This window comes from Dermacentor albipictus, chromosome 4, assembly GCF_038994185.2.
Source record: "Dermacentor albipictus isolate Rhodes 1998 colony chromosome 4, USDA_Dalb.pri_finalv2, whole genome shotgun sequence".
Taxonomy (NCBI): domain Eukaryota; kingdom Metazoa; phylum Arthropoda; class Arachnida; order Ixodida; family Ixodidae; genus Dermacentor; species Dermacentor albipictus.
In genome coordinates, this window is record NC_091824.1 from 140,564,453 (window position 1) to 140,584,285 (window position 19,833).

The 19,833-nt window shown below is 45.8% G+C and overlaps 1 protein-coding gene across 1 annotated transcript in view; it reads right to left on the bottom strand.

Annotated features, from left to right (window-relative positions):
* Positions 1 to 19,833, bottom strand: part of wit (wishful thinking) — a 145,950-nt gene that overhangs the window by 20,075 nt on the left and 106,042 nt on the right. The window contains exons 2-5 of the mRNA XM_070537682.1: positions 6,255 to 6,599; positions 4,288 to 4,464; positions 3,228 to 3,436; positions 933 to 1,098 (exon numbers count right to left, since the gene is read on the bottom strand). Coding sequence (XP_070393783.1) covers positions 933 to 1,098; positions 3,228 to 3,436; positions 4,288 to 4,464; positions 6,255 to 6,599 — 897 coding nt within the window. The remainder of the gene's footprint in view (positions 1 to 932; positions 1,099 to 3,227; positions 3,437 to 4,287; positions 4,465 to 6,254; positions 6,600 to 19,833) is intronic.

Here is a 19,833-nt window from a genome sequence, read left to right on the forward strand (position 1 = left end):
CATTGAATCATCATCACGTGCCTGCAGTGAACCGGATGAGGACATGTTACATTTGCTGCTAACTTGTCAGCTTCTTTATATGCCCAGCAGATAGAAGAAGTCCGTGTCATACAGGAATCCTACGCTCTCTGTAGTGACTATTCTCGGTCCGTTCCTGGCATAGCAAGGCGGGTGTAACGAAGACAATAAACACCAACAACAACAACAGCATCGTCAACGCTCTACACAAGACGATGCTGAAATTAGGATGCATGAAATGGAAAAATTGTCATCCACCCAGCTGTACCACAAAGCTACAAAAGAAACCCATACAGTTTCCTTAGAATTAACCCATATGGTTTTGCTCTCTAGCTCTGTGCTACAGTCAGGTGGATGACAATTTTTTTCCCTTTCATCAACTTTTCTCCACCTTGCGTTTTCCACAGAACTGATTTGTCATGACTTAGGATGCAGCGCACTGCCCAAAGTGACTGCTCGAGCCACCTCTTCCACGTAAATAAACTTCTTTTAAACTTCGAAATATAATGTGCTACACAGAATTTATTTTTATGTGCAACCTAGCCTCGAAGTACTGGCAATGAGCATGTTTTAGAACTTTAACATTTGTTTCCTCCCTCCCTCCAAACTAGCGGTTAAGTGTGACATTGGGCCCTCCACCATTACTTTCCTTCTTCATTTTTTTCCCTGTCCATCAATATATATATATATATATATATATTTTTTTTTTTTTCGAAGTCATTTTCATCACTCATTGTGCACTAGGCCACACAGAAGTAGCAGGAAGCAAATTCTTCCAACCTCTCTGCCTAATACCCCGGCTAAATCTAATCTAATCTACTTTCATGCAACCCACAGATGGCTCAGTCGAGGGCCTATCTACATGTCATCCACCTGCAATTGCAGCTAGCAGCATCCAGCATCACTTGACTCACCTATCAGCCTCGGAAGGAATGGAAGGTCACCGTGAAAGAGCTTGTATATGTCCTTCTCATTGGCGTAGTAGTGGTGGTGGTGCTGCGCAAAGATCTTCACGGCCACCGTGCAGTCATTCAGAGAGCCTTTGCAGACACAGCCATACCGGCCTTTTCCTATGGTTTCCTGCAGGAAAGAAGTTGGGTATGTGAAAGCTATGTCTGCCGTCTTTGTGGAGCGTGTCAACATTAGTTTTGCCTTATTACTTCTTCTTTTTGTTTTGCCTTCTCATGTACAAAATTTGAAGGCAGAGAACCAAATAAGAGGCACAAGGCTGACAAGCCTGGCAAGGTTTATTCTCCAGACATGTCAATCTGGCAAATGGAATCGCATACCATCGTACATTATGCGTATACAGACAAACATCAATATACCCGTTAAGTGCTCATTAGTAGAACAGGAGAGAAAAACATACTTCCCTTCATTATGCCTTCGTAATATACCTCTGCATCCAGCAACCTTTTTAAGCAATGACCCTCTATTTAGTTTTAAAACAGTACTATAGTTCTTAACAGAAACAAATACGAAAGAAATCATTTGGCCAGGCTTTTTGTAGCACAGCCTCTCCTTGGAGGCCCAAGCTTCAATACAGTTACTTACAAGAGCACACGCCTCGCTGCCCTTGGACTGAAGGGCTCTGCTGAGGCACTAGTGCTGCTATAATTAACACGTATTAGTAACGAATCCTTCATAACATACTTTTATAGCCATAGCACTCGCTGTTTATTGACATTATTTTACTAAATAGATAAATATATATAAATAGATAATATAATATAGATAAATAGATAAATATAGTATACAGCCATCTCACATCCACAATTTGCAACTCATCTTCTCATTGCCGTTCATCACCAAGTGTCATGGCACTCTTTGGCCATTTCTGGCCCTTGCACCAAAAAACGATATCCATTAATCAATCAAATGAAAGATCAATGTAGTGAACAGCGATATAATGAGCAAATCAAAATGTTTTCTCCAATATCAGCATGTGACAAATATATATATATATATATATTCTTGTAATGAATATCAGCTATAACAAAGATATTTTTGTGTCGGATGCCACTTCCGTTATAAAAAGCTTCAACTACATGATGATAATAGTACCCGTGTCACAAAAAATGAATAAAAATAAAGTAAACATGATAGTAAATGTCCCTGATACCACCAAAAAAAAGTTACAAATGCTGAAAACTGACTGCTTAGTGCACAAATGACAAATATAATTAAGAATAAATGCCATTATGCATGGGGCTTTCACAATTACACACTTTTTCACCAGCCATGCCACATTCATGGTTCTTCCTACTCGTGGACAATGAGAATGCAGCAATGCATGGTACTTTTAACGTTTCCATACAGATATGGGCAGGGAACCTGAATGCCCAGAAACATGCCTTAAGCTTCTTTCTTTCTTTCTTTCTTTTTTTTTGCACAGATTCCGGAAACACTGCCTTCCATTCCAATTGCCTCGCATAGGGACAGACCCTTCTGCCAGGAATAAGCTCGTCACAGCTGTTGCAATAGAGGTTCAGTATACCCAGCTGTTCTTAGCAGTGCAGCATATTGTTTCATTGTTTACAGGCAAGTAACAGCTCTATATTGAAATGCTGTAAACTTAGTACCATCTCTGCTCTCCTCATGACCCAGCTTTGGCCCCTGTATGCGAGTGTCCTTTCTGATAGTAATGCCACCTAGTCTTCAAAACCTGCGTGCCTGAACTTCATGCAGCATGAGTGGAGTTGTAGCTTTACAACATTTCAAAGAGGCCACAGTACTTTTCAGCAGCACAGCCATGTGCCTGGTGAAAAAGTCCTTGTGGAAAGTGCGGTGAAAAATTTCTGGGCACATGTTAGCTCTGGGCACTAGCACATTCTGTTTACACACATAATGTGCGAGTCCTATATTAGCAATACCTCCATTTCCCTAACAGATAAAGACCTTCTTTTTCTTTTGTAGGTGATGTTAATTTGACAAGAAGAACAGGAACACAAGTAATCTGTTCCTTCTTTTGCATATTCACCTGTTCCAAATCTTGTGTATATGTGCTTCTTTTCATTTTTACATCACTACTGGTTCTTCCCTTTGGAGTTTAGCAAGCAATGTGATGGAATAAAGTTAAAGATGTTAGTCAGCAATGCATCCAATTTCATCCCTAGCTTTGAGCTTGTCAGTGTTGTACATACTTGTAGTGTCGCAAGTAGCCCAATGAAATGCACAGGTTGCCATTTCACATGGCTCGTAAGACATGCCTGTATTTTGAGGCTGTCCAGGTCCAGCAGCGGTGACTGCAGCTGCGGTGCCTCCATAAGGTGGGCTGAGTCAAGGCCAGGCTTGGGCTTTGGTGACACGCAACGCCAGTAAAGCACTACTAGGCTGACCATGGTTGCTAGGAGCAGCAGGCACCCTACTATTACCATCACCACTGTCTGTCCTCCTGGCTCAGCACGGTACTGCTCAGCTGCAACATAATTGCTGGGTAAGTTTGGCAAGTGAAAACATAGCCAATTACCAATTCTAATAAGTTACAACCTTTATATTACTGAGAAACTAGAGCACTGTGAGGAGAATGCGCAAAGAAGAAGGAAAGGACACAAATGAACACTCTAGCTTTTTAGTAATGACATAACAACTAGCCCAATTCTATCCTACTATAACCTTTCCACATTCATCAGCGTGGTTTCACCTCAATAATTAAAAGATGACTGTAAGCAACATTACAGCCACTAACATATAAGGACACCCCATAAGGCAATGCTATAAAAAAAAAATATGGAAAAGCTGGTTTACTCCAATTCTTAAATAGCACCTTGAAGAGTTAGCAACGAAGGCAATAAAGTCAGTTCATGTGAAAATTTTCTTCTAAACGAACATAGAAGGCACTGGGCTCACAACCCTCTGCTACTGTTGTGATATTGGGCATGCGATACACTGTACTTAATGAAAAAGGAGATTTACAAATAATTGTAAGCATGCATAAACAAAGAAAGGCTACAACACAGAAGACGTAGAGAGGTAGACAGAGGATGGGTGGTCACTGATAACAAAAATTATATTAATAAAACGTAAACTGGCCACAACAACAGTGTGTATGTATGCAATTGAAATAATGATTTATAAGCTGTTGTCCCATCTCCTCCTTTTTTTTCTTTTTTTTCTTCTTGGTCTTCTGTGTTGTGCTCTTTTCATGTTTACAGATCTGTATACCAGCTACATAAAAACAATCATTTACCACAAATAATTTAACCATGGTCTTCACTTTCGTACTTTCGCAGTAAACACAAAGAACACACACCACAAGCATGAACTTACGAAGATATGCTTCTGTGCTGTCATCATCAGTTGGAATGTAACCGTCGGTGACATTGAGGTTGCAGAAATCTCCCAGGCAGCAACAGAACTTTGTGTTGTTCAGTGCTTTTGAAGGCTTTTTGGTAGAGATGCAGTTGGAGGATTTGCAGTCCACTTCACCTGATGTGCCCCAGCAACCTGCCAAAGTACAGGTAGTGCATGCTTTGACAGTGGCACTGGCTACAAGTTTTGAGGGAGGCATTTGTTGTAAAGCATAACTAACATTTGTTCTAAAGCATAACAATATAGACACAGGGTGTCTATATTGATCTTCTCAGGTTTGTTAATTATAAGGAAGTCAGTAAAGCACATAGCTTTCTGGGTTAATGATGGATAAGGCCATGCACCAGGATTTTTGCTTTTGTAAAGGATTGGCAGTCCAGTCAGATGCGTGCACTCCTCTAAAGAGGCTGATTTTGGAACATTGAAGCAGCTGCCAGGCAATACAGTTGATGCCAAAAGTTTGCGGGACGCAGGACATCAGGAAAAGCCGAACACTTCTTTAACCTGGGCGTGCAGCCTGCATTTCAGATTTGCTGCTGGTGTTCACAACCAACATAGTGTTGTATAGTTTTACTTGCAGCGAGTTAAAAAGCGGGCCTGAAATATGCTTGTTTTGCAAAACTTGTGTCCTATAAACTATTGAAATCGATTGTATATAGGAACACATAGTATGCATATATGACATGGCTTGCATGCATGAATGTGTTCTCGCACACATGCGTGTGTGTACGTGTGTGTACGTGTATGTATGTATATGTAATGGTAAGTATTTAGTGCGAGATCAAGGTTCAGTACAATAATCTATGCAGTTAAACGCCTTGCACAGGTACAAACGTGCATCCCTTCGAAGTGGTGAGCCTATTATAACCACCTGGAGAATGCATGACATCAAAAGTTGCTGTAAGCAACCTTATACAAAAGAGAAACGTATAAAGTACACTTTAGTTCATCATCAGGCAACGAAAAACAAAGTGTTATGATCTTTGTGACATACAAGCTGGTACTCAGTGAAGATGTCAAATTATTTCTAAATGCAGGGCAGTAGAGATAAAGACATCATCTTTTGGTGACACCCTATTTTTGCCACTAGACGTCAGAAACTGTGTGGTCACCAACAATTACCTTAAATTAATTAACATCATCTTACTCACATATTAGTTATTTCAGGGCACATGTTGCAATAACAGGAAAAAAGCTGGTCAATGCTCAAGCCAGGTGTGTCCAGTTACCAAGTGTCCTGAACTAGCAGCAGTTTCAAGATGCCCATCTAAGATTATAGTAAAATGTATTGACTTTCTACTTATTTTTTTAAGGCCTTTTTTTTTGTACTGCAAGCCAAAACCATTTTAGAATGCACAGGGTGTTTCAGAAAACCAGATCGCAGCTTGTTAAGGACTCCCATTTCATGTTTGCCAGCTGGTGAGGCATAAACAGTCATGCCACTCATGGGCGTCCACAGTAAGTGTGTGACAATTGCATCGTTTGCCAATTCAGTTTTGGTTCTGTGGTTGAAAGTGACAGGAATTCATTACGCTGAAGAAATTAGAAGCATCAGCTTTTGGCATGTCTGGTACTGGTTGTGAACTCCTCAGATGACATGCTTTCAGTCTTGCATCAGGATAAATTGTCTTAGTCTTTCAGTTAGAAAGCGAGTCTAATTTTCATAATTACTTACATATTTATACTACCTCGAGTTGTATGCATGCTACTGTGGTGAATGCAATCTCAAGTAATTCAGTTCGTCATTGCAGCTTCTATACATTTGAGGAAATTCAAACGCAGTTCCTGAAATGTTCTGCATGTCATGCAGTGGGTGCACAACATGCAGTTTTCAGTTACCTTTTTCCCTTTCAATGAGTGAATATCAGCACTTACTCACTCAACACAAATCGCCGAGTTAACCCACACACAAATGTGTCTTTTACCTTGCGTGAGAATAATCAGTGTCGTCTTGTTCGTAGGATCTTCTTGCCAGAGCGTGTAGCAGAAGTTTGAGCCTCGTGGGCAGCGCTCGGTCGTGTTTGAGTCCAGAAGCTCCCCTGTGGCCAGATTCTGCTCCTGCTCTCGATACTGTTGTACCTGTTGCTGCTGCTGCTGTCTCTGCTGCTGCCGATGTCGCTGATGTTCATCACCACTGCTCCGCCTAGCATCATGGTCATCCTGGTCGGCAGATTCATGGTCTTTCTGCCCATCCGCATCCACCTTAGATGGCTGCAGGCGCACCGAAGACTGCCGTGAGTATGCACAGACCGTCTGGGAAGTGGCCGCTGCTGCAAGGGAGATAGACAAAACTAACATGTACAAGATGACTAGCCTAAAGCCATAGGTGGCGGCAGCAGTGCATGATAATTTCACTGCAGGGCAAAGGAATCTCCACAAGTGCTTTGGCAACTAATCCTACCATACGCGGAGATTTCATAATCTTATTCATCTGATTTCATCTGATTCTCTGCTGATCTCGACTGCACTTCTGTGGAGTTAATCACTTAAGGGGACACTAAAGAGGAATGCTAAACCAGTTTGGCCTGATAAAGTATTATTTCAAAACTACAGTTTCATTAATTTTGCAGTAACATGTTGATTACTAAAAAAGAAAATTTATATCAAAGTTCAATTTTTGAATTTCATGCCAAAACCCCACGGCCGGTACGTCAAGAGTGATGTCACAGATTTCAGCTTTTTTTCCCCCCCTCACATTTGGGTCATTGTGGCTCAGTAAATGTTCTTGGAACTGGCTAAGTTTAATCACTGGCACTTTTACAATACAATATAGTCCACCTTTACCTATAAAATGTGGACTAGGCCCAAACAGACACTGTAAATATCCATGACGTCATGGTGATCTGGTGCAGGAACTTTAAGGCAGCATGGCCATCTGTATTTCGTTCTTCCTTCTTTTCTGGCTTGCAAGGCACTTCCTCATGGCAAGAGTGGATTTGTTCGTATTGTAGAAGGGTAATTTACCAATGCAATAAGATCGAAAATTGGGTGAGTTTCTCGTCCAATTTTTCATCTTATTGAACATTCATCTCACCTACTATTCCTTTTGACCGCATCTGTTGCGGTGTAGTTACCAACATAGCTGAAAGCATTTTTCTCTTTAGTGTCCCTTAACCAAATTAAGTCGTGTCAGTTGGATTAGTGACTAGACTGCTAAACACTCAGCTTTGAAAAGCGTCTTAGACTACTGTACTACGAGAAATTGTTCGTATTATGCCATGTTACTTAAGTTTGTTACAGTGCAGTCACCTAAACAATATGAAACCAAAAAGAGCCTTTTTCTCTTCTACAGAGGCAATAAAGAGCTAGGAGTGATAGCAACATGAACAGTAAGCAATCCCTTAATGTGTAGCTCATTCCCATGCTCTCCATAACAAAAACTCATATCTGAAGAAATAGCAGAGAACAGAATTTGCCAGTATATGATAATTAGTACTTGAGAACTGTTTGCGAAATAAGGATGATGATAATATTAACAATACTACTACTACTACTACTACTACTACTACTAATAATAATAATAATAATAATAATAATAATAATAATAATAATAATAATAATAATAATAAGAAGAAGAAGAAGAAGAGGAAGAACAACCAACAGGAACATGAATAGACAACATGAGCACAGTATAATTTGGTTATGGTAGCTAAAGAGTCTAGTTACGTCCACTGTGCACAGATTGGACATTGATTTCATTTTATGTTTAGAGCTGCAAAACAATCAAAAAGCAATATAACAATACTATTCGTTTGGTGTTCTTGAAGGAGGGAGTATGTCATAAAGAACAATATACATTGTAAAATCAGCTTTCGCAGGAACATAAATGCTTGCACATTTTCTCACAAACCTGCTTTGTTTTGGCATCTAGCTGTCCAGCTTCTCCCATTGGTTGTTCCTTTCAATTGAAGAGCACTAAATTAAGGTTGGATTACACTGGTTGATTAGGCTTCTGAAAGTATATCTGTGCTCGTTCAACGGAAAGAAGTGATTTACCCAAAGAGGAAACGGGATCAAAGCCTTATTTTTGAATTTCGCACCTAAGGCTGCGGAGTTCCAACGAATTTTTTTTCTCTCTCTCTCTTGTGCAAGAATACATACATAAAGAGCTACATCATAACCATCAGGAATAGCAGAGCCGGTATGAAGGAAAATGTCCGCATTTTGTAGCGACTGAAAATCGGAAAAAAATTTGATGAGAAATCGAAGCATCAAGTTTACAACTCTGGTGAATGGACAGCCAAAAACAGATATCGCAACTCTGATCGAACTGTGTCTATTGGGAGCGTCTCCTTATGGGTTTCTTCCACCACTGTCTTTTATCGCGATAAAAATCGTACGGATGCTCCAAGCGCATTTCTACCGTCGGCGTCAGGTTCCGTATAAAGTCCTACTCCGGGCGGCCGCTGCATCATGAAAGCCGTCTGCGACGGAGAAAGAGTCCGCCGCGCGCTGTGTTTGCGCGGCTTGGTAACGCATCACGAAGGCCAGTTCGCTCGCTGCTGCTGCCCCGCTTCCTCACTCCAGCGTTCTGACAGCGAGTTTCCGCGGCCATCGAGCGAGATGTGCTCATGTTTGCTTGTGCGCGCGTGACACCATGCTTGTTAATTTAGTTGGCAAGCGAATGTTTACAAGTTTAAACGGCCGATAAAATTACTATCCTTACTTCGTGCAGCTGTCCACTAATTTGCTATCGCAATCAACGCTTCGCCTTTCAGGCGAAACTGCTACTCTTGTTTTTTATTCACCGTCGACATACATATCTTTTTGTTTTTTGCGCCAATAGTGCGGGAGCACACTAGAAGACGGCGAGTTCAACTGATAGCACTGTCAATAAAATGTGCTGCGTACAGCTGCTGCGCATTTATACGCGTGGAAACGCTTCCTTCCTTCCTAAAATCTCTCGACAATGCCGCGCACACTGGACACGCGCGAGTGTGCCAAATTTGATTTCTTTTCGACAACAAATCCCGTAACTAGCCAAGAATGCGTCAGACCCTTTTCCTCTATACAGCTCGCATATCTGCCGATCGATAGGCAGCGCGCCGGCTACCAGCGAAGCACGTCCGCCGTTGTCACCTGCAGCCCCTCGACGACGTATGGCAGTGGTGTGCAGAAAGTCAATACAAATGAGCACAGAAACACACATAAGCGCATGATTCGGCAGCGCCCCTCTTTTCTGCGGCTATTCCAAGTAAAACTACACGCTTCGCGACGGCCTGCCGTTACGTTGCCCGCGGCCATAACTGAAAGCCCGAACGATCATATTTCCATGCGCTACATCGATCGTAAACGTCCCACACACAGTACAGCAAGCTTGCGCGAATGGAAGGCACTTCTATTTTCCCGAGCTTCGCGTGTAGCTCGCGGCCAAGGGAACGCCATGCTCAGCAGCCGCGCTCACCAGTCAGCGACCCTATCCGCGGTTCCACCTTTTGGAGGTGCAAAATGATGTAATCCGTCATTCGACCCCTCAAGAATACGCGCATCACGATCATCAAGCTGCGGCCTCAAGTTTCCTGCCGCAGTCAAAGAACATACCGTAACAACGTGCAACGAAAAATTAACGCATAGTCTATGCGTCGCAAACGCTTTCTTTGGAGCACCAAGCATTACGCGCGGGGTGGGTTATCCCGACATTCATGCCACAAGCCCGCTCTTCCTATTCCTCCTGAGGTGTCAAAACTACGGCTTGTAACTTGTAAGCTCCCATTGGAGTCGCTGCACGGTATTCGAGCGTGCTCACAGCGAGCCCGCGACAAACGACACGGAATGAAAGATCAAACGAAGTTCGAACATAAACACGGCGCAATGTTTCGACACCATTGTGGAATCTATTTCGCCGTAGCATTCAGAGCACGTTGCGTACTGCAAATTTCCATATCGCGCGCCACGCGAATGATGCCCCAGAGAAGGTTTCACGGTTATACTAAAATATTGGCCGCACGTGAACATGCGCATCGATGATGGAGGCGGCGGCCAAAATAAAACCACGTACGTAAGAACAAGCGTAAGTGCAAGAGGCGCCGGTGAAGGAGAGGGCGTAGGGAGCGGTTGGGGGGTGGCATCTGCATTGCCGCTACACCGCTCCACGTGCCACTGCAGTCGCGGCTCCCGAGCACGGGAGCAAACGGAACTGCCGGCAAGAATCAGCCATGAAGCAGCGGCACAGCGAAGGGAAGGCGAGCGGGAAAATCCGCGGCAGCCCAGACAGAGAGACGAAGAGAGAAGGGGGTTACCAAGAAAGATGAGCTAGACGAGCGGTTGCCAAGGTTACCGCCATCTGGCCCAGACGCAGCGCTGGGAGCAGGAGGGCCTCCCGCCACAACGACGCGGCGGCAGCGACGCCAGACAAATACGCCCACTTTTTCTCCCTCCTGCGTCTTCCCTCTGCCCCAGCGACCCCTCCTCGCCTGTAGCCTGCCCTGCGCTGCGCTGCCCTGCCAGCCATAGCGCCGATCACCGTTCATTCTCCTAGCAAAATCTCTCGCTCGCAGTCTGTCTCTAGGTTTGCTCTCCATTGGAACCCCACAAGACTGTTCTTTTCGTTCTACGTTTCCTCCCCTTTGGTCAAACAGTTCAACCCTCTCGATATCATACCTCCCTTCCTTTACGGGTTTCCGTCATTCTCTTTCGCTCACCTCTCTCTCTCCTCGTTTTCCGACCGCGCCAAGGCGCTTCCGTTTTCGGGGCGCTGGCGCTGCCGCAGGAGCCGCACGGTGACGCCCCCGAGAGCTCGTCAAAGGGTAGCGGCAACGATGAAAACCAACTCAAACCTCTGCGTGCTTGACACGATGCCATATAGAAAACGCGACGCTAACTACTAGCTCGTAATCCCCACTAAGTCGTTCGCCTTGACTCTGAAATTTCTTTTACTTCCCGTTAGCCTGTTCTGCTCTTCGCTCCTGCCATCTCTTAATCCCGTTGCTCTTCAAAGAAAAAGAAAGAAAGAAATAATGAAAGAAAGAAAACGAAAAGTTACACGTGCGTGCGGGGAGTTGTGAGAAGGGTTGAGCGAAGAGGCACCGGTGCGCGAAACGAAACCGCCGCTACGCTCTCCACAGATGCTCCAGGCGCATGAGAAATGCGCCTCTCGCATTCGTATGACAAACTGACCCGCTCGTGCGATGTAGCTGCTGGCGCGTGCATGCGTGAAACAGAAGGGCGGTGGTGACGAGGCAAGCTGTTAAGAAAACCGATCGCCACCACGCAGCCTAATCGACCGGCAGCCCTCCCGCGAGCTAATCCAATTACACTTGCCTAGGAGGGAGAATTCGGCATCGTTAACGAAGTTTTTTTTTTTTTTTGAATCCCTGATTTTGGTGCGGGCAACAATTTGGCTTCCATGCTGCTCAATACCAAGCGTTATAACCACCTGCGCGTAACACCGGACGGTTTTTCGGACTTGGCAACAGCTTCACATTTCAGAATGCGCTTTCGCAATCGATCATAACTGGACTTCGCGATCATTATGCGTGGACAAGGGTGGACAAATGCAAAAGAATAATTAGGTTTCGCGTTCCAAAGTAAAACTGTGGCTGTATTTTGACCACCCGACCTTCTTTCACAGGCACCCAGTTACCAATGCGCCGTCGTTCTTGCTGTCCGACGTGACGCCATCGCTTTTGACAGCGTCCGCTCGAGGTCCAGTTGATTTGTTCATCAGAAAATAAGGACTGCGTTGCATCCTTCATGAACCATGTGTTCAATAAAAGTAAAACTTCTGAGCTTAACGTTACAGCGCAAACACCTAAGACGAACCACAAAAAGATAGACACGACACACACTGGCGCTGTGTTCAATGTTCAAGGTCGCAAGCTTAGCGAACATTACCCGCGCGAAAACGGCTTAAATGTGAGAATATACACTGAAATACGTGACGTCAGGCTGACGTACTGCGGTGCTAAGTTTCGGCGCGAAATTTTTGAAAACTAGGGTTGGGGGGGGGGGGGGAGGCTTAGCCTTCATTTTCATTAGTAATAGTCAACCGATTTCGGCCAAATTAATGACGATAGTATTTTGAAAGAATACCAGTGTAAAGTGATTAAGTGTTCAGCGGCGCGTCCAAGTTGAATTTTACACACCGCGGTAGATCAGTGGCTATGGCGATCTACTGCTGATAAAGAGTCGCGGATTCGATAAGCTGCGGCGGCGGATAAAGACGAAATGACCCCCCGCCCCTCGAAAAAAAAAAAAATAAAGCGCTCGTGTACTGAGATATTATGTGCGCTGTAAATAACCCCGGGTGGTCAAAATTAACCCGGGACCCTCCACTAGGGCGTCTCTCAAAGCCCTAGCGTTGCTCTGGTCCGGGGGTTAAAACCAATCGATCAAGTTGCATTCCGCGCGCGCCGACATCCATTCCACAGCCAACGTCAGTCTGAACCTGAACAATGAAGACACGTCTGCAGCGGCTTAGCGTTAAGAAACACGCGCCCGTATGGAGCAAACATAGAAATTAGAATGCTTCGGAATAAAGACGCACTGAGCTGCTAGCGCATTAAAAGCACAACAACCAGAAACCTCCAGCACATATCACAGGAGAAGCAAAAAGGCAGGCGTATTCGGGTTAAGTATGGCGGTGACTGTACGCGCCGTATCCGCAGCGGTCACGTTCTCGGCAGCGCCTTTCTGTCCGACGAGGACTAAAGGAAAATGAACGAAAGATGAATGGTAGGAGTGCAGTGGAGGGGGAAGAGAAGAGCGATCAATCTCCACGCGGCCGATCGGCGCGCTCGATCAGAGGGGCGGCAGCCGGTCGAATCAATGCATCGCGGCTGGCAGGGCCCGAACGCACGACTGTGCAGCAAGTGCGTTTGCAATCGCGGCAAATATCATTCTCCGTCACTACAAAAAGGCGCATGCTTGATTGCGCGTACCGTATCTGTGCGATGAAAGCGAACTGTCGAAACACGCCGAAAGTGTTTGGGCGTAGTCGAAATGGTGGATTATGTCGCCCTGGCCTCCTGAACGGCTTTGGGCTTCCCTGAAGGGCCCAGGAGAGCCTGCTGTGAGCTGGTACGCCTGGCAATGAAGTCGTGCTTCAACTCCGGTTCCTACTTCGCGTCAATCGAGAGTTGGCAACCCTAGTCTCAATGCTTTCGAAGTTGGCATATATTCAGTTGGCATATATTCGCATATGTAAACGGCACAACGTTCGGATTTCCACCGTTCACCCACTGGGTGTACTTATCACTCCGCAGTCATGTATCTACGCACAGCTTTATAAGTCTGCGTCACCAACAGCACACGGGCAGTACTGCACAAGCCTTCAGCTACACCCGCGCCCCCGTGTCGCCGCCGTATTGGATAAAACTGGGAATTAAGACAACACAATGCGCGCATAAAATCGAGCAGTAGAGCGTCAGCTTGTATGAGAAAGTACAATGGTTAAAACGCAAAGTGTAAGTACGTGGTACAAGCGTTCCTTCGCAATAATTCGGGCATCGCGCGCAACAGCGAACGATCCACGGCACGACGATGTCGTCCCTCCGTCATGTTGGATTAAGGGAACAGGGTAGGCAAATTTTCGGAAAAAAATCAATTTTTTGTTTTTGTGTTATTTAAATTCTCTATTCTTTCCTTAACATGGCCCAGTGTTTCATTTGCGCCTACGCGAAATATTTACCTCAAGATCAACATTTTTCGGAACCTAGGCAGCATCCAGCCACGCCCCCTTTGACACATGCTCGGGATCTTTGCCTCTTCTAAACTGAAAAAAAAATTTTTTTTCACCGCCTATTTTTTGTCACGTTTAGTGGAATGGCTGTCACACATCTGGCAACAGTGAAAACCTAGCTAGCATATTTCACTTAGCCAAACGAATCCTAAGACGCAGCTGGATTACTCACAACACGGGGTGTTTTGCTCGTGCTTTGGCGTGTTTTCGCGGATTATCGAATTTATTTATACTTTGGTGCTGGTTATTTAGCGGTAATGCAATGGCGAAGCCAAAGAAGTGCTTTAAAAAACGCCTCTTCCACGGAAACCGGCATAAGTCGACCTGCAATGACGCCAAATCTCCGCAACACAAACCAGGAGTGGGCGCCGCGGCCACCACGTGAGCGTCTGCATCGAAGCTTTCGCGCTCGCCGGAACGCTCGAAGCGGAACGCCGGTGTTTCAGCAGATCTCAAAGCCTGAGCTTCTCCAGAAATGTCTCCATGGAAAAACTCGGAACGCGAATGAGGCGTTCAACAAGGTTGTATGGGAGCGCTCTCTGAAGAATGTCTTTCTTGGCCTCAAGACGCTGAAAATAGTTACAATGGATGCTCTGCCAACTTTTAATGACCGCAGCATTGCTCGAGCCGACATTTTGAGTTCATTCGGAGTTTCTCCAGGACGGTTCACAGTCCAGTGGTTGCGCGAAGTTGACCGGCGGCGACTGTACTGTGCAGAGAGGTCTACACGACTGGTAACTAAGGAGGCCCGGAAAACTAAGCAGCTAGCACAGAAAAGAAGTGTTGACGATGGAGGGTACTACCAGGCTGGTGGCTATTGAAAAAATGCGCCAGAATTTGTTTCTATAGGCCTCTATTGTAATACAGCTCTTTCTTCCACTTCAAAGCCAATTATCTCAAAACACCGAATTTTGCTGCATTTGACCCTTTTTTTCAGAAACTACACGCGCTAGGGCTACAAAATTTTCCAGATATTGAGCAAACATTACAGAAAGTCTACTGAACCAGGATTTCAAATATTCTTGAAGGGGATTTTTGTTTACAGGCTATTTACTGCACATTTTGGCTCTTAAATTTGGTGGGTCCAGTAAAAAAATGAAAACAAAAAATCTATTCTCTAAAAAGGAATAATCCTGGTTCAGTAACACTACCTAACATTGCCGATTACAATGCCACCAAGATTAATGTTCTAACCCCAGCAGATCACGAGAAAAAGGGACACGAACATAGCGTAAAATGCATGGCTAGAATAGGGCCTACCCTGTCCCCTTAATGCGACGCCATGGATGTCACGCAATGAAGCGGCAAGAGCCCCTCGCCGCCCACTCTTCGCGAGAAGAGTCGGATGTGGGGAGTAAGTAGATCGAAATCGCGTTACGAAACTACGTGCGCTTAAGCGAACGCAATGCGAGTTAATTACGGCTTTTGCGCATGCGCGGTGCAGATGCGCGCTGCAGACACACTCCATCCTCGACCGAGCGGCGCTAATGCAGCGGAAAGTATTCACCCCTCCCCCCTCCATGGCGCCAAGAGCATCTGTGCATCTCCCGCAGCAGCGACAGTGCACGGACGCGGTTTCGTAACGAGGCCCTGCCGCTGAATAGAGAGGCACATGCGCGCAAAATGTGCATGGCGAAACCGTCGTGCATATCACATTTTCACGGGGCATGCGCTTCTACTCTTGACAAGCGCCGCGCGGCGCTTGCCCCCCGAGAGACAGCCAAGCGCAATCGGCATAAGTGCGCGTTGCGTTGAAGAGTTGCAGGCTTAATCCTAGCCGTCCACGGTATACAGCGGGCTATGCCCGTTAATGCCCTCTGACCAGCAAGCAATGACGAACTGCTTTCATTCTCTCTTTAATTCATTCTTTCTGCTCATTCAATACAACTTCAGTACAATACTGCCTCGGGAGACACGGGCTAAAGGCTGAGCAAATGCTTGACTTGGCCGTACACCACCCTGGCAACAAAGCATACAGGTTACAGTGATGACAAAAAAGAAGATTTAAAAATTATATTATGGGGTTTTACGTCCCAAAACCACTTTCTGATTATGAGGCACGCCGTAGTGGAGGACTCCGGAAATTTCGACCACCTGGGGATCTTTAACGTGCACCTAAATCTAAGTACAAAAAAAAGAGAGATTTGACAAGTGTACACTACGCTGTATAGAGGTTGTAAGAAATCGGGACAGGAAAGCAATTCCATTACATATAACTAATTAACGCATGTCAAAGACAGTGTGTTTTTCACTCTGGAAAGCAGGCAGCCCCAAGGGAGATATTTTTTCGCGTCGCACGCTGCAATCTCGGCACGTAAATGTGTTTCATGGAATTCAGGCGCGTATATACCTCATATCGTACGCGTTTTCGTTACAGATCAGGTGCTTCATAGACGACTCTCTCTCTCTCGTTATTAAACACAGGTGACCCGCACGAATCGATGTCTTATAAGCTTGCTAAAATTCACAGCATTTGCGGATCCCGTAAAGCTGTGCTATATATAGCCGACAAGAATAACAATCATCATTCACACTAATTAACCTCCTCCAGCAAGCGTGTTGTAATTGCTGAAGTCAGCTGCAGTGCAATAAGCACACTCACTCGTTTAAAAAAGAAACAGAAGGCTGCAGTTTCGCTAGAAAGCCGAGGCATCGATTGCGATAGCAAATTATTAGACAGCTATAGACGAAGTAATGACACTAGTTTTATCGGCCGTATAAACTTTTAAACTTTCGCTTACTAACTAAATTACCAAGCATGGTGTCACACCCTTGCATAAGCAAATATGAACACACCAAACTCGATGACCGTGGAAACTCGCAGTCAAAACGCTGCAGAATGAGAAAGGCTTCGTTCACACTTAAGCGAAAACTTTCAAGCGGGCGGAAATTCTTTCGCGCACGTGTCCACGATGTTCGCATTCGTTTTGCCGCCGCCGCAGCTTTCGCCAAAGCACATTTGTCCGCGTGGTGGCACTCGTCACCACACCATTTCAAGCAGTATATAGGTTCGTTCATTTACCTATCGGGCATCAACATGAGTGATTCTATGGAGTGATTGCGCAACTTTGCCTTCGCTGATATTTTAACGACCAAATGGAATAAATAGTCTTAATCCATTTAAGTGTCATTTTTTTCTGTTTTTTTCCTTCTGAATATGTGCAACGAGTATCCGAAGAAGCAGACACTCCGGAAGCGGCGCGGTGAATATGCCCGGCTCTGAAAAAGCGAGATGTTAGGACACGAGAATGCTTGGCTGTTGCATATTCTGCGAGTACTCAGCTCCTCGGCAATCTTCATACAAATGTATATATAGCTCGTGTACAATATGGTATATATATGGTATATGGTATGGTATATATGGTATATGGTATATATTTTTGCGTTGTATCCTTTTGTAACAAATTTACTGAAATGTGTGTGCCACTCCCCTCAATAATGCCCGCTGGGCCATGAGGGTATCTGAAATAAGTAAATAAATAAATAAATAAATAAATAAATAAATAAATAAATAAATAGCTCTTGTGGAACGCGTCTTTGAAGAGGTTGTGAGTTTTATCGTACACCTCCGAGTAATTTTTCATCCCATCAATTAGCATCGCCGCTGACACTTCTGGCGCCATTTTTTAATGATTACATGTCAGTGCAGCTTTCGGCAAAATACAACCATATTAAGCTTTCGCCGAGGCGAAAAAATCTGTCCGAGACCGATATGGCTCGCCGCTTGGTTTTCCGGCCGCTTTTAGGCAAAAAAGCGGGCGGATCTTTTTTTTTTCCGCCTCCGCCCGCTTCGAGACCAAGTATGAACACAGGCGAAGCACGGTAGCAGCAGCGAGCGAAATTACTTTCGTGCTGCGTCTCACTTCAACGCGAACTTAGCGGCGAAAACATCGCGCACACGAAGCTATCATCACTCAGTTCGCATCGCAGATCGCTTTCAAGATATGGCTTGAGCAACTGGGCGCGGCCACGCCATACGCAGCAGCCGCCGGAGTAGAACCCCCCCCCCCCTGCCCTCCGCCTGGTGTCTTTCGCGCGACGGAAGACGGCGCGCTTCCTCCCCGCTTTCCTCCTGCGTGCGCGCGCGATTGAGCCGCCATGGTCGACTTAACTGTATGTGCTTTCACTCGCACATACAGCGCACGGGGACGGTGTTATCGCCCTTGGATTTCATACGGAACATCACGGCGACGGCAGAAATGCGCCTGGAGTGTCTATTTAATTGTTATCGCAATATATATGTCTGTTATATTTTGACACTGGAGCAGAAGCTATCTTTCCCTATCTATCGGTCCAGATATCTGCATAATCATGATTATGTGAAGAAAAATAAGGCACTTGCACGAAAAAATACAAAAGACTGTGCGTAGCCGCCATTTCCGAGAAGTGTGGGCTCAAAATGTGCGGCTTGTCTAATGGCTTTCAGTTAACTACGGAGCTTGTGCGGCGTCGACTGATTAGTTCAGGTGGGCGGGCCTCTTGCCATCGCCGACGCTAAGCGGTTACTCTGCGCTTGCGTCGTAAATCACCTGCGCTGACCAAAAGATACGTTGTAGCACAACACCCTTAAACATACGCTTTAATGAATCCGGGATGATTAATTGTTCCTGGAGTATACGACGCTGCTGAGCTACATTGGAGCACCCCCCCCCCCCCTCTAGTAGTCGCCGCACGTGCACTGGGTCTTGAACTTCGGTGTTGTTGCTTTTAATTCTTCACCAATGGGTTTTTGGCCATTCTGGGCCAATAGTCCAGATTTATGCGTCTCGTACTTCATTGTGCCCCCAAACATATCTACCAAGATTATTTCCTCGACAAGCTTCACACATCGCCCACGTACTCGTGACATCCGATGCCTCACACTGCGCATCCGCCTGATTTGGTATTCGCATTCTGGCCATATTTCTTGCGGACGGTGCAGTGCATACACGTACAGGCGCCCAAATCTTCAACTGGCGTGCGTGAGCTGCGACTTTTTCGGGCGTCAGCGCCGTATGACGGGGCGAGGCTGGTAACAGCCTGCCAGACGATGGGCCCAGCTGAGCGCGCTTTGTCCGCATGCGCCTAGCCTCAGACTGTTTCCAGCCTCGCCCCGTCATACGGCGCTGACGCACGAAAAAGTCGCCGCTCGCGCACGCCAGTTAAAGAGTTGGGCGCCTGTACAAGTTGCCTGACATTACACGTTACACAGCAAGGAAACAAACATAATTACACGCATGGCGTTTAGTTGTACGACATTTAATTGTTCGCTTCACTTTTTTATAAAGCTTCGTTTCACGTAGATTCCGACACATACGTTGTGTCTACTTTCTCTCTCTCTCTCTCTCTCTGCTGCGTCTAGTTGCAGTCAGGTGCACCGTTTTGAGGAGTGTGTTGGGAACAGCCACCGCGACGGTCTTCGCGCAGCGGCAACTCGAAGCACGCGGCTTTCGCAGAGACAGCGAAAGCAGCCGCAACCAGTTGGGAGGCGAGCAGGTCCCACACCTCGCTGACGCATGGACGGTTCCAAGTGAAAGGGTAGCTTTGCATACATCCTCTCAAGGACGGCCGCCGGCTTATCGCCGCCGCGTACCCGTCCCCCCTGCTTATTATTTTTTTCTCTCTCTCCTAACACCTTTCTCTCCCTCTCGCTTAGTGCGTGGAGCCATTCTCCGCCGTCGCCGGCACGGGAAACAAGCAAATAAATCATAGACACAGAGAGAACCGGCCTCTGCTGCTGACCAAATTGTCGAGCTGCCACAGCGGGTATTCCCTGGGTTCGCTCGTAAAGGTTGCCACTGCTGTAACACATTGTAACTGCAGGCAGCAGGCGGAAAACGAGATGG